The 10,413-nt window shown below is 44.2% G+C and overlaps 1 protein-coding gene across 1 annotated transcript; it reads right to left on the reverse strand.

Moving 5' to 3' along the window:
• Window positions 1-3,369: 3,369 nt before the first annotated feature.
• On the reverse strand, window positions 3,370-4,949 carry Rps29 (ribosomal protein S29). Its single transcript, XM_052738189.1, has 3 exons — window positions 4,814-4,949; window positions 4,449-4,548; window positions 3,370-3,468 (listed from the first exon to the last, which is right to left on the reverse strand). The coding sequence occupies exons 1-3, from the start codon at window positions 4,873-4,875 to the stop codon at window positions 3,460-3,462; spliced, it is 171 nt and encodes a 56-aa protein (XP_052594149.1). The 5' UTR covers window positions 4,876-4,949; the 3' UTR covers window positions 3,370-3,459.
• Between the last annotated feature and the right edge of the window lie 5,464 nt (window positions 4,950-10,413).

Below are 10,413 nucleotides of genomic sequence, written 5' to 3' on the forward strand. Positions count from 1 at the left end.
GAAAGGTGCAAAGCTACACAGAGAAACCCTGTCTCGAAAAAACCAAAAAAAAAAAAAAAAAAAAAAAAAAAACCAAAAAAAAAAAAAAATCGATCCAAGGACACTCACTTGCCCCACCCACAGGCGAGGACATTAAGAAGGCTCTATCTGTGGCTCAGAACATAGCCTTCACTAGTTAGTGCCTTGATCTTAACTTCTCAGCCTCTAGGATGTTGAGAAATAAGTAGTTTAAGCCATTCAGCATTCTGTTTCAAAAGCCAAAACACACTAAAGCAGGACCCTAACCTAAAAGCATATCCTATGTGCTCCAGTGGCCATCTAGCTAGGTTATTTTGCCACCAAAGTTTATTTGGGGGCCCCTCTCTTCATATGCAAGGCATCTTGCTTGTGCTGCTGTAAATATACAAGGACATGTAACAAATGACAGTTGACCCAAGTTCTAGGTCAGTTGTGTCTCTTTGGGGAAGATTACCTTGGGGAAATGACCCTATGTCTAAATTAGTCTCCTCAGCTACGTAATGAGGATCGTGTCTTCTGAAAGGAACTCTAAACCCTGAAAAGGAAACGTCTGTAAAGCCCTTCACATATGGTCTAACACATAACAAATTTTAAACAATCTCTATTGAGTCTTATTCAACCCTGGTAGCCAGTCCACCTTTCCATAGGCTCCCCTCCAGTACCACACACAAGGGTTGTGACTGGCTAGTGTTTCCCTCCTGTGTTCCCTAAGGCACTGCAAATGTATTACAGAATTTACACAGGGCCATCAGGCTAGAACAGACCTCAGCTCATCCAAGAGACTCATGATCAAGTCAGATTCTTCTTACACTAAAACATGAAATACACGTTCAGCTTCTCTCATCTTCAGCTTCCAGATTTTCTGTGTACTTGCTCAACTGACAACTCTCCTCCATCTTCAGTCTGCAACAAGAAGCTTACCCCATTGCCAAAAAACACCCTACACCCTGACTGAAATATAGCTTTCCTAGACACTTCCTGACAGCAACTGAGGCATGGCTTTGATTTCGTACAGATGAGACTGGCCTCCAACTCACTACTTAGCCTAGGCTGTCCTTAAACTCTTGATCCTCCTGCCTCCATCTACCAAATAATTAGTTTATAGGCATGCACCACCACTCAGATCACAATTGCAACGTCTATCTCTAAAAGCCAAGATGGATTACCATGAAGCTTGTAAACTTTGGACTTCAGGATCCTTGATCCTGTGAGCTCCTAAGTGCTTAGGGAGGCTCACTAGCAACCTTCACCTGTTCATTAAAAATAATAGATGAGTTCGAGGCCAGCCTGGTCTACAAAGTGAGTTCCAGGAAAGGCGCAAAACTACAGAGAAACCCTGTCTCGAAAAACCAAAAAAAAAAAAAAAAAAAAAATAGATGAACTGCAGTTAAAATCCAATCAGCTTTTTGCACAGCAACTTCCCTTTGGTCACTTTTCCTGTCACATCAATTCTGCTTTTTGTCAGATGCACTCATTATAGATCACTCCCCACACTTGGCCCATGTGGCCCAGGCAGGCCTGAACTTCTGAAGGCAAAATCTTTAATTCTTGATCCTCCTGCCTCCACCCTGAATGCTAGGATTACTGGTACACACCACACCCTGCTTAGATCTCCACTTTTAGCCTGCTTTGCTAAACCCTAAACTCCAAAGAACCCAAGAATCCTTTCATGCATATTCACTCAGACGAGACCTGAAAATACTTCATACTCTAAAGAACAGTGAAAATTCTATTTCCAGTTCTCTTTACTGTGTACTCCACAAGCTAAACAAGCCTTTCCTAGGAAGCCGCACTGGAAGTCTAATAGGCATTGAAAACAGTATGCCAATACTTTTTCTCCAAACCTGTCCTCAGTCCTGCCAACAGCAATTCTTCCACTTGCTCTGGTCAAAGCCCTTGGAATCCTTCACTCCTACCTCCCATGGAACCTTGTCATCTTCATAAGTCAGTGACTACCTAAACCACTCCAACCTGTGCCAGCCCAAGGTAATTGCCTAGATTGTGCTTGCCTGGCTTCCATTTCCTCTTGCCTCAAACTCACTTTTGCCTCCGCTTCTTGAGTGATGGATTAGAGTGCAATAAACCCAGCTCCCGCTATGATCTTAACACAGGTGTAGAGTAAGGCCTCCTTCTGACTGCCAACCACTACCACTTTGCTTCCTTTTTCTTCAAACACCATCAAGCACTGTGGATCCACCAGTTATCAATTCCACACAGCATTTGAATTTGGCACAGTATCCCCAAAACCCAACAGGTTCTCAAACCTGGAGTCACCTCCAGGATCCATCTTTTAATTTACTTTTGTTATTTATACACGAGGGAGAACACATGTATGCCATGGTACAATTTGCAAGCCTCTCCTGTCATGTGGGTTCCACAGATTTCAGGCTTGGTGGCAAACACCTTAATCCACTCAGCCATCCCTCTGCCCTTTACTTTAAACTTTTGAGACAGTCTCACTATATAGACCTGGAACTGCTATGTATGTGAACCAGGCTGGCCCCAAACTCTACCTCCAGGGGTATAATTTAAGGCCACTGCAAACTAACTGTATGTAGCTGTATACACTTTTAATTCAAGTACCAGAGGTTGAAGCCACCAACAGCCAAAGTTCAATTCATATCTCAACTACACAGTGGAACCCTACCAACCAAAAAAAAAGTAAAAAACACTATCTTGCTTTTCCAAAGACAGGGTTTCTCCCTGGAGCCCTTGCTGGCCTAGAGATAGGCCTAGCCTCTGCCTCCCAAGTGTTGAGATCAAAAGGTACACATCATCTCATAGATTCCCAGACACATGGCAAGTCTTTGGACTTTAATAAGCTTTAATAAGATCAACTTTCTTCTGGTCTCTTACTTACCTGGTCAAGTTAAAAGCCATACTATGTCTTTTACTGAGCAAGTCCTCATTTATCAGCTTTCTAGATTAGCAAGTTATCAGCAAACATTTGTCTGTAAACTCATGTGTGCCCACTGCCCACAAGGGATTCCCTGGAACTCAGTTAGATGGCTGTTGAGCTATGGGTGCTGGGAATCAAACCCAGGTCCACTTAAGAGCCCTCTCTCCATCCCTAAGGTATTTCTAAAATTTTGAGATTATCTCTATAACAAATTTTTTTAGCCACATTAAGACACCACCTATCAGGCCTGGGGATTTAGATCAATTGGTAAAGTGCTTGCCTAACATGCAGAAGCGTTGGGTTAGACCCCCAACACCTCAATGGAGCATGCCTGTTCCTCCCTGTCAACAGAAATTCAAAAATTGTGGATCCCAGCACTAGGAGGCAGAGCAGATGGATGGATGGATCTGAGTTTGAGGCCAACTGTGTCAAAAACAGAAAAACACACAAACTGAAGGTCTTCATTTTATTCTTTATGTACAAAGACTAGCATGATCTGTTTCATTGTGGAGACAAGTCTTGAATAATCCATTCAAGGTCGATTAGTCCAACTGCAAAGAAAAAGCACATAAGAGAACTTATTACTTTAGAATGTGATTCTGGCATTTTCACTGGTCCCCTCTAAGAATTAGTTCCCAATATAATACTACACAAAACGACTGTAACCAAGTGTTCTGGAGAACTGAACAGCCAGTTACTACAATTCATCTTAGCCTCAAGAAACTAGGCCCAGCTTGAAGGGAGTCAGCAACCATAATCTCTAATTCATATCATAATTCTCTAATTATGATACTCTCAGTCATTCAAATCTCTACGATATATCACTAGGCTTACAGTAATTATTTGGTCAATATTAGAATCCTGAGCTTAAAACAACCGTCCCTGCTGCACCGGAGACCTCACATAAAACGACACAGGCCATTAAACACAAGCCTTTTTAAAACTGGTCCCGAATCCGGGCGTGGTGGCTCACGCCTTTAATCCCAGCAGAGGTTCAATTACCAGCGTGGTCTACAGAGGTCATGAGTTCCAGGACTACAGAAAAACTCTGACCTGAAAAACCAAACTGGTCCAACTAAACAAAAAGCTGGTGATTTTATACCAAAAAGCAAACAGATTTGTCTTTTGACCAAAAAAAAAAAAAAAACCAAAGTGGCTTTTTGGGAAATCAACCAAGTTTCGTGTAGCATTAACTTGATCACGACCTTAGAACCGATAAAAGACAAAACCTTGGCTAAACAAATCCCCCGGGCCCGAAATCTAAGGCTCTTCCCAGTCTATAATCAAACATTCCGGGCCAGAAACGAAAGACACGTAGTCGGTCTGAAAATATTGAGTTACTACGTAGAAACTGTAGTATCGCCTACCAAGTTAAAACACGTTGCTCAACCTGACACCTAACCGTGGCCAGGCATATAAAGGGGGTCACCCTTTCTAGAGCTCTGACCGCTCAAACCCTCAGCTGTGTGTGTGGGTCTCGGTCTGAAGCTCCCGCCCGCATCCCGGACGATGGCGTGGCACCGGCGCGTACCTTAATGAAGCCTATGTCCTTCGCGTACTGGCGGAAACACTGACGGCACATGTTCAGGCCGTATTTCCGGATCAGACCGTGGCGGTTAGAGCAGACGCGGCTGGATGGGGAAGAAAGGAAGAGATGGCATTCATAGCGGGCCACAGAGGACACACAAATCCTCACCGAAGACCACCACCCGTACCGGGGCCCGCCCGACCCAGCACAAGCCCGTAATGGCGGCGGCGGCGGCGGCGGCGGCGGCGGCGGCGAGGGAGGCTCCGATCGCCGGGCCTGCGCGCCGCCCGCGGGCGCCTTGAAATCCCAGCCCCGCCACCGAGAGCGGCCCTTTCCGCTCACCACGATCCCCACCAACCGCCTCTCACCAAGAGCGAGAACCCTGGCCGAACTTCCGCGGGTGACTCCAGTAGAGCTGCTGGTGACCCATCTTGCCTGCGGACGGCCAACGAGGAGAAAGGAGCGAGCGCGCGCGCGCATGCGCTCTTCAAGTTTTCTGGAGCCACACTCTACCCAGAATACAACGCTGAGGCGTGGCGCGTGCGCAGCGCGACAACGTTGTTCCGGTGGGGCGGGGTGTCTTTGAGTGACAGTCCCAAAGCCGACGGACTGGGCGGGCACAGTCGCTGACGTCACGCCAGCCCGAAGCTCTAGTATCTCCCCGGCCGCGTTCCCGACCGCCGGGCGCGGTGGCGCACGCCTGTAGTCCCAGCTACTCGGGAGGCTGAGACAGGAGGATCGCTTGAGTCCAGGAGTTCTGGGCTGTAGTGCGCTATGCCGATCGGGTGTCCGCACTAAGTTCGGCATCAATATGGTGACCTCCCGGGAGCGGGGGACCACCAGGTTGCCTAAGGAGGGGTGAACCGGCCCAGGTCGGAAACGGAGCAGGTCAAAACTCCCGTGCTGATCAGTAGTGGGATCGCGCCTGTGAATAGCCACTGCACTCCAGCCTGGGCAACATAGCGAGACCCCGTCTCTTTTGAACGTTGTCTTTACATTGTTTTAAAAATCTTGCCTTTTTAAAATTCTTACATATACTACGTCCCGACCGCAATATTTTACGATTTTTTTTCTTTAAACTCAAACGTTCCACTTAGGAAAAGGATTTTAGCCTTCACTCAACACTGACACCTACTGGCGTGAATTTATAAAACAACTTAAATCAACGGCAATGAACAGGTGTCAACGATAGGGGGTCCTTTTCCTCTTCCTTTTCCTCTTCCTTTTCCTTTTCCTTTAATAAAACAACGGATCTTTAATTCTTTGACCTGATACACTCCTCCAAGAGATACATCTACATCATTCCAGGGGATAGCGAATAATGTTAAGGTCTTGATACCCAAATGTACTTGGCTAAATCTATTTTTTATTTGTTTTCGTTGTTGGTTGTCTTTGGAACAGTCTCCCCGTGTAGCCTAGGCAGGCCTGAAACTTGCTATTTGCCCATAGTAGATTTACACTTGCTATTCTACGGCTTCAATCCCAAGTACTGGGCTTGTACCACCAAGGGCGGTTTAGGTGGCTAAATTTGAAGAAAGAAGTGATGTGAAATAAAGGGTGATTTGATCAGGTAATCTGATAACAAATTTCAGAATGCAAGTAAATTTCTGACAAAAAAAAAATCCAATGCCATATTTCCACAGAAACCTAAAATTGTGCATAGCCCTGAAACAAAAGCTTATTTAGATCTACAGGGTGTAGCACAGTGTGCAACAATAAAGAAAGAAAAAAAAAGGTCCTTTGGACAAGAGCTCTTATGAGAACTTAAAGAAAATATTCTTTAACATACGCTACTTTGGGATTTTGGTAAACAATCCTTACCCAATTATTTCATAATGAAAGAAAGAGCCACAGACTCAAAGACCAGATGTAACAATTTCTGTCATCAGACTCCTCAAATCTATCATTAAAACACACACTCAGGATTCTCTCAACCCTTCCAATCCCGATTCTATTTTCTTTTTTCGCTTTGGTGACATGTAATACAACTAAGCAAGCACATGGGACACAGGCCTGGAATCATACCCATGCTAGACAAAGAAAGAACGGTGCAGAAGCACACTGGCTCACTGTCGCCTTATTTTTGTTTCATCTATGCAGCACCGCTTGCTGTTGATGGGATCACTGGCTTTGCAAAAGCAGGCAGCATGCCCCTCCTGGCTAATCGGCCTTTCTCGAAGAGTTTGGCAGGTCTGTTGTTCATCGGCTCTCTTGGCATCCAAAGAGCGTTTGTGTTTGTCTAGCTACCTCTGAGAGATTGGCCAGCATTGTGGCAATAAGTTTCTGCCAATCTGGAAAATGTATGCGTGCAGGTTTGAGTGTACACATCTGCCAATTCGCTGATAGTTGCCAAACTTTGAATTATTATATTGGATAGACTTCATCATTCTGGGGCTGGAGAGATGGCCCAGTGATTAAGAGCATTGGCTGCTCTTCCAGAGGATCCTGGTTCAATTCCTAGCCACTGCATGGCAGTTTCACCGCCGTCTGTAACTCCAGCTCCAGGGGATCTGACACCCTCACATAGGCATACATGCAGGCAAAACACCAATGCACATCAAATAGAAATAAATAAATCATTAAAAAAGGAGTTATGGTCCCAAATCTTTTTTTGGAGGGGGTGAGGATTGCTAATGATTGAGTCTAGGGTCTTATATTTGCTAGCCAAGCACTGCCACTGAATTCAAACTTTTACTACTGTCAGTGACAATCAGTGTTCTCTGTGCTCTTAGACAGCATAGCAGTTCAAGTAAAATCAGACCAAAAACCAATTCCAGCTGGGTGTGGAACTAATCCCAGCCCTTGAAAGGCAGAAGCTGACAGATCTCCGAGCTGGAGACAAGCCTGATCTGCATAGCAACTCCCAGGCCAGCCAATGACACCCTGTGTCAAAGTTAAATTAAATTTAAAAATAAAATTTCAGAAATGCCAAAACCAATTAACAACGTTCATAGTAAAATTCTGTTTCTTGGCCAGGTATGGTGATCCCAACATTCAGGAGTCAGAGGCAGAAAGATCTTTCTGAATTGGACCCTGGTTTACAGAAAAACTTCCAGGCCAGTTAGGGCTACCTAGTGAGATGCTGTCAAAGAAAAAGAATCTTTCTTGAGTCAGGTGTGGCAGTGCACTTGGGAGGACAAGGCTAGAGGATCAAATTCAAATCTGAATTCAAAGCCAGCTGAGCTAGAAAACATGTCGGCCTGAGCTACATAGAAAGACCCTATCTTGACCAATAATAATGATAAAGCCGGGCAGTGGTGGCGCACACCTTTAATCCCAGCACTCGGGAGACAGAGCCAGGGGGATCTCTGTGAGTTCGAGGCCAGCCTGGTCTACAGAGTGAGTTCCAGGACAGGCCCAAAGCTACACAGAGAAACCCTGTCTCGAAAAACAAAAAACAATAATAATGATAATGAAGATGATTATGCTTTCTAGAACAACTACTGCCTATAAAATTTGGATTACTCAAGGTTCTCCAAAGGGACATAACCAATATGCTAGGTGGGTAGATAGCTAAATGATTGATATCCATAATGGTAAGGGAATCTATTGTGAAAATTGGCTCATATGCCACCTGCAAGCTAGAAACCCTAAGATGCCGGTAGCATGGCTCAGTCCGGGTCCAAAGGCCTCAGAACCTGAACGCTTAAAGACCGAGGATTTACTGTTAAAAGCACTAGAAAGATCGCCACCCTTCCTGGTGCCTAACCACACTGAGGGTGGATCTTCCCTTCCCACCCCAGTCTACTCACTCGTCAGTCTTCTCTAGAAAAACCCTCATAGATACCCTCAAGAGTAGTGATTTGTTTTGCTTTGGTTTGTTTGGTTTGGTTTTTCAAGACAGGGTCTCTCTGTGTATCCCTGGCTGTCCTGGAACTCACTCTATAGACCAGGCTAGCCTCTAACTCACAGATATCCACCTGTCTCTGTCTCCCAAGTGCTGGGATTAAAGGCATGGACCACCACTATCCCACAAAATTCCTTAATCCAGTCCACTGACATCCAAAATTAACCATCTCCTATTTTTTCATGCAAAAAATTTTTGAAGAATTTCATTTAGTTATAGTGAGGAATCATGTGCATGCTAATGTGCAGCATCAATTTTTAAGTTATTTTTTATTTCATATATGTGTACTGTATTTACATCATTTCTCCCTTCTCTCTCCTCCCTCAAACCTCAAACCTCTCTCATGCCTCCCTTCTTCCCAAATTCATGACCCATTTTCTTTAATTATTACCGTCACATCTATACGTAAATAAATATACAAATGCAACTGCTGAATCCATTTAGTGTTGCCTAGATGTGTATGTTTTCAGGGCAAGCCACTCAGGATTGGATGACCATTTAGAGGACTCCCTGTCTCAACAGTCTTAATTACCTCTTAGCTCTTCAGCTAATGATTCCTTGTGAGGTTTCCTCCATTCACAGGAGCATGTCAACTACTGTGGTCACTGTTTAGGGCTTGTTAAGGCAGCTACATTGTTTCCATTTCATGAGTGTAGTTTTCCTGTCATATTTAGAAGACACACTCTGGAAGCAGATGTGCTTGTCCTCTGGCTCTTACAATCTTTCTCCCTCCCTCTTCTGTGATGTTCCCTGAGCCTTATGGGTAGTGGTTGTGTTGTAGATGTATCAGGTGGGGCTGGGCATCCATCCCATAGTCGGTTGTTAATGCAGGAAATCCATGGATTACTGAGAAAGGGGCTATTTATTAATGGATTATATGGAGGGACAACTCATTGATACAAGATAAGGCAAATTCAGTCGCAGAGTCCCTGGAAAGCTGAGAACCTGTCCCAAGCTGCTTCACGCCGCCTGACTCGGTCTTCACCATCCAAGAGCAGGAGAAAGAAGGGGCCCAGAATATATGTTCCCCAGATCTTAAACTAGCCAAAAGGCCACACCCTAGGAACTGGTATCCCAAGGCCATAGGTGGAACAAATACCCACTACATTTCCCCTTTTTGTCTAAGAAAGTTCTAAACCTAAAACTCTATGCAATAAGAATTATTATCAAGTATTGTCCAGGAGAGATAAAGGGTAATACATAAGCAAAAACAGAACTACAACCAACAAGAACAACATCAAAAAAGAGACATACTAAATGCCCAGATGAGGATCCCACCTTCCTTCTGGATACTTCAGAGATCACTACTGGGAAGATTTACTTTTTCACTGTGGAAAACTTGAATTTTAAGATGGCATGATATGAAAAGAAAGGTTCTAAGGAATCAAAAATAAGCATGGAGAAAAATAGAATCTTGACAAGAGTAGTCCCTAGATTATTGGCTTTCTTCTGTCCCACACCAGGCGGCTCTTCTGATATGAGACAGAATCGCTTAATTTTTTTTCTTTTAACAACATACTTGGGTTTAGAGAAGGGGAGAGCCACATTACAACTCCAAAGCCAGCTTGATTTATAACTGAGTCGGGGGACCACAACTTTTCTCAGAAGTAAAGAGCTATGGATGTTAGGCAGTGATATTTTACCCTGTAGAGTTTATATCCATGACAAGTTGTTCTCTTCATTTTGTCCAGCTGTGGCTTGCTGCAAAGGTCTCCATCTGCTGCAAAGAGAAGCATCTTTGATGAAGGGTAGGGGTTATGCTTGTATTGGGTATACAGATAAGCATTTGGAATGAAGTTAGGAATTATATTGCTTTGGGAAGTTGGCAGTAGTAGGTTCTCCTCTAAGATACATGACCCCACTAGCCATGGGCAGTTGACTAAGTTTACAGTACCAGGCAAGATCTCCCTCTAGCTGAATGGGCCTCATGTCCAATTAGACAGCTGTTGGTTATCTCCAAGATATAAGTGTCACTATGGCACCTTTAGGGATATCTTGCTAGACATGGGGAAAAGTAAGTTTATGTACTTCACATTTTTTTCTATTTCCTAAATTACTATTATTAGGTTTTATTTTAAAATTCTTGTGCATCTGTGTGTGTGTGTGTGTGTGTGTGTGTGT

Source organism: Peromyscus californicus, unplaced genomic scaffold (assembly GCF_007827085.1).
Source record: "Peromyscus californicus insignis strain IS unplaced genomic scaffold, ASM782708v3 Scaffold_15__1_contigs__length_86483966, whole genome shotgun sequence".
Lineage (NCBI taxonomy): Eukaryota > Metazoa > Chordata > Mammalia > Rodentia > Cricetidae > Peromyscus > Peromyscus californicus.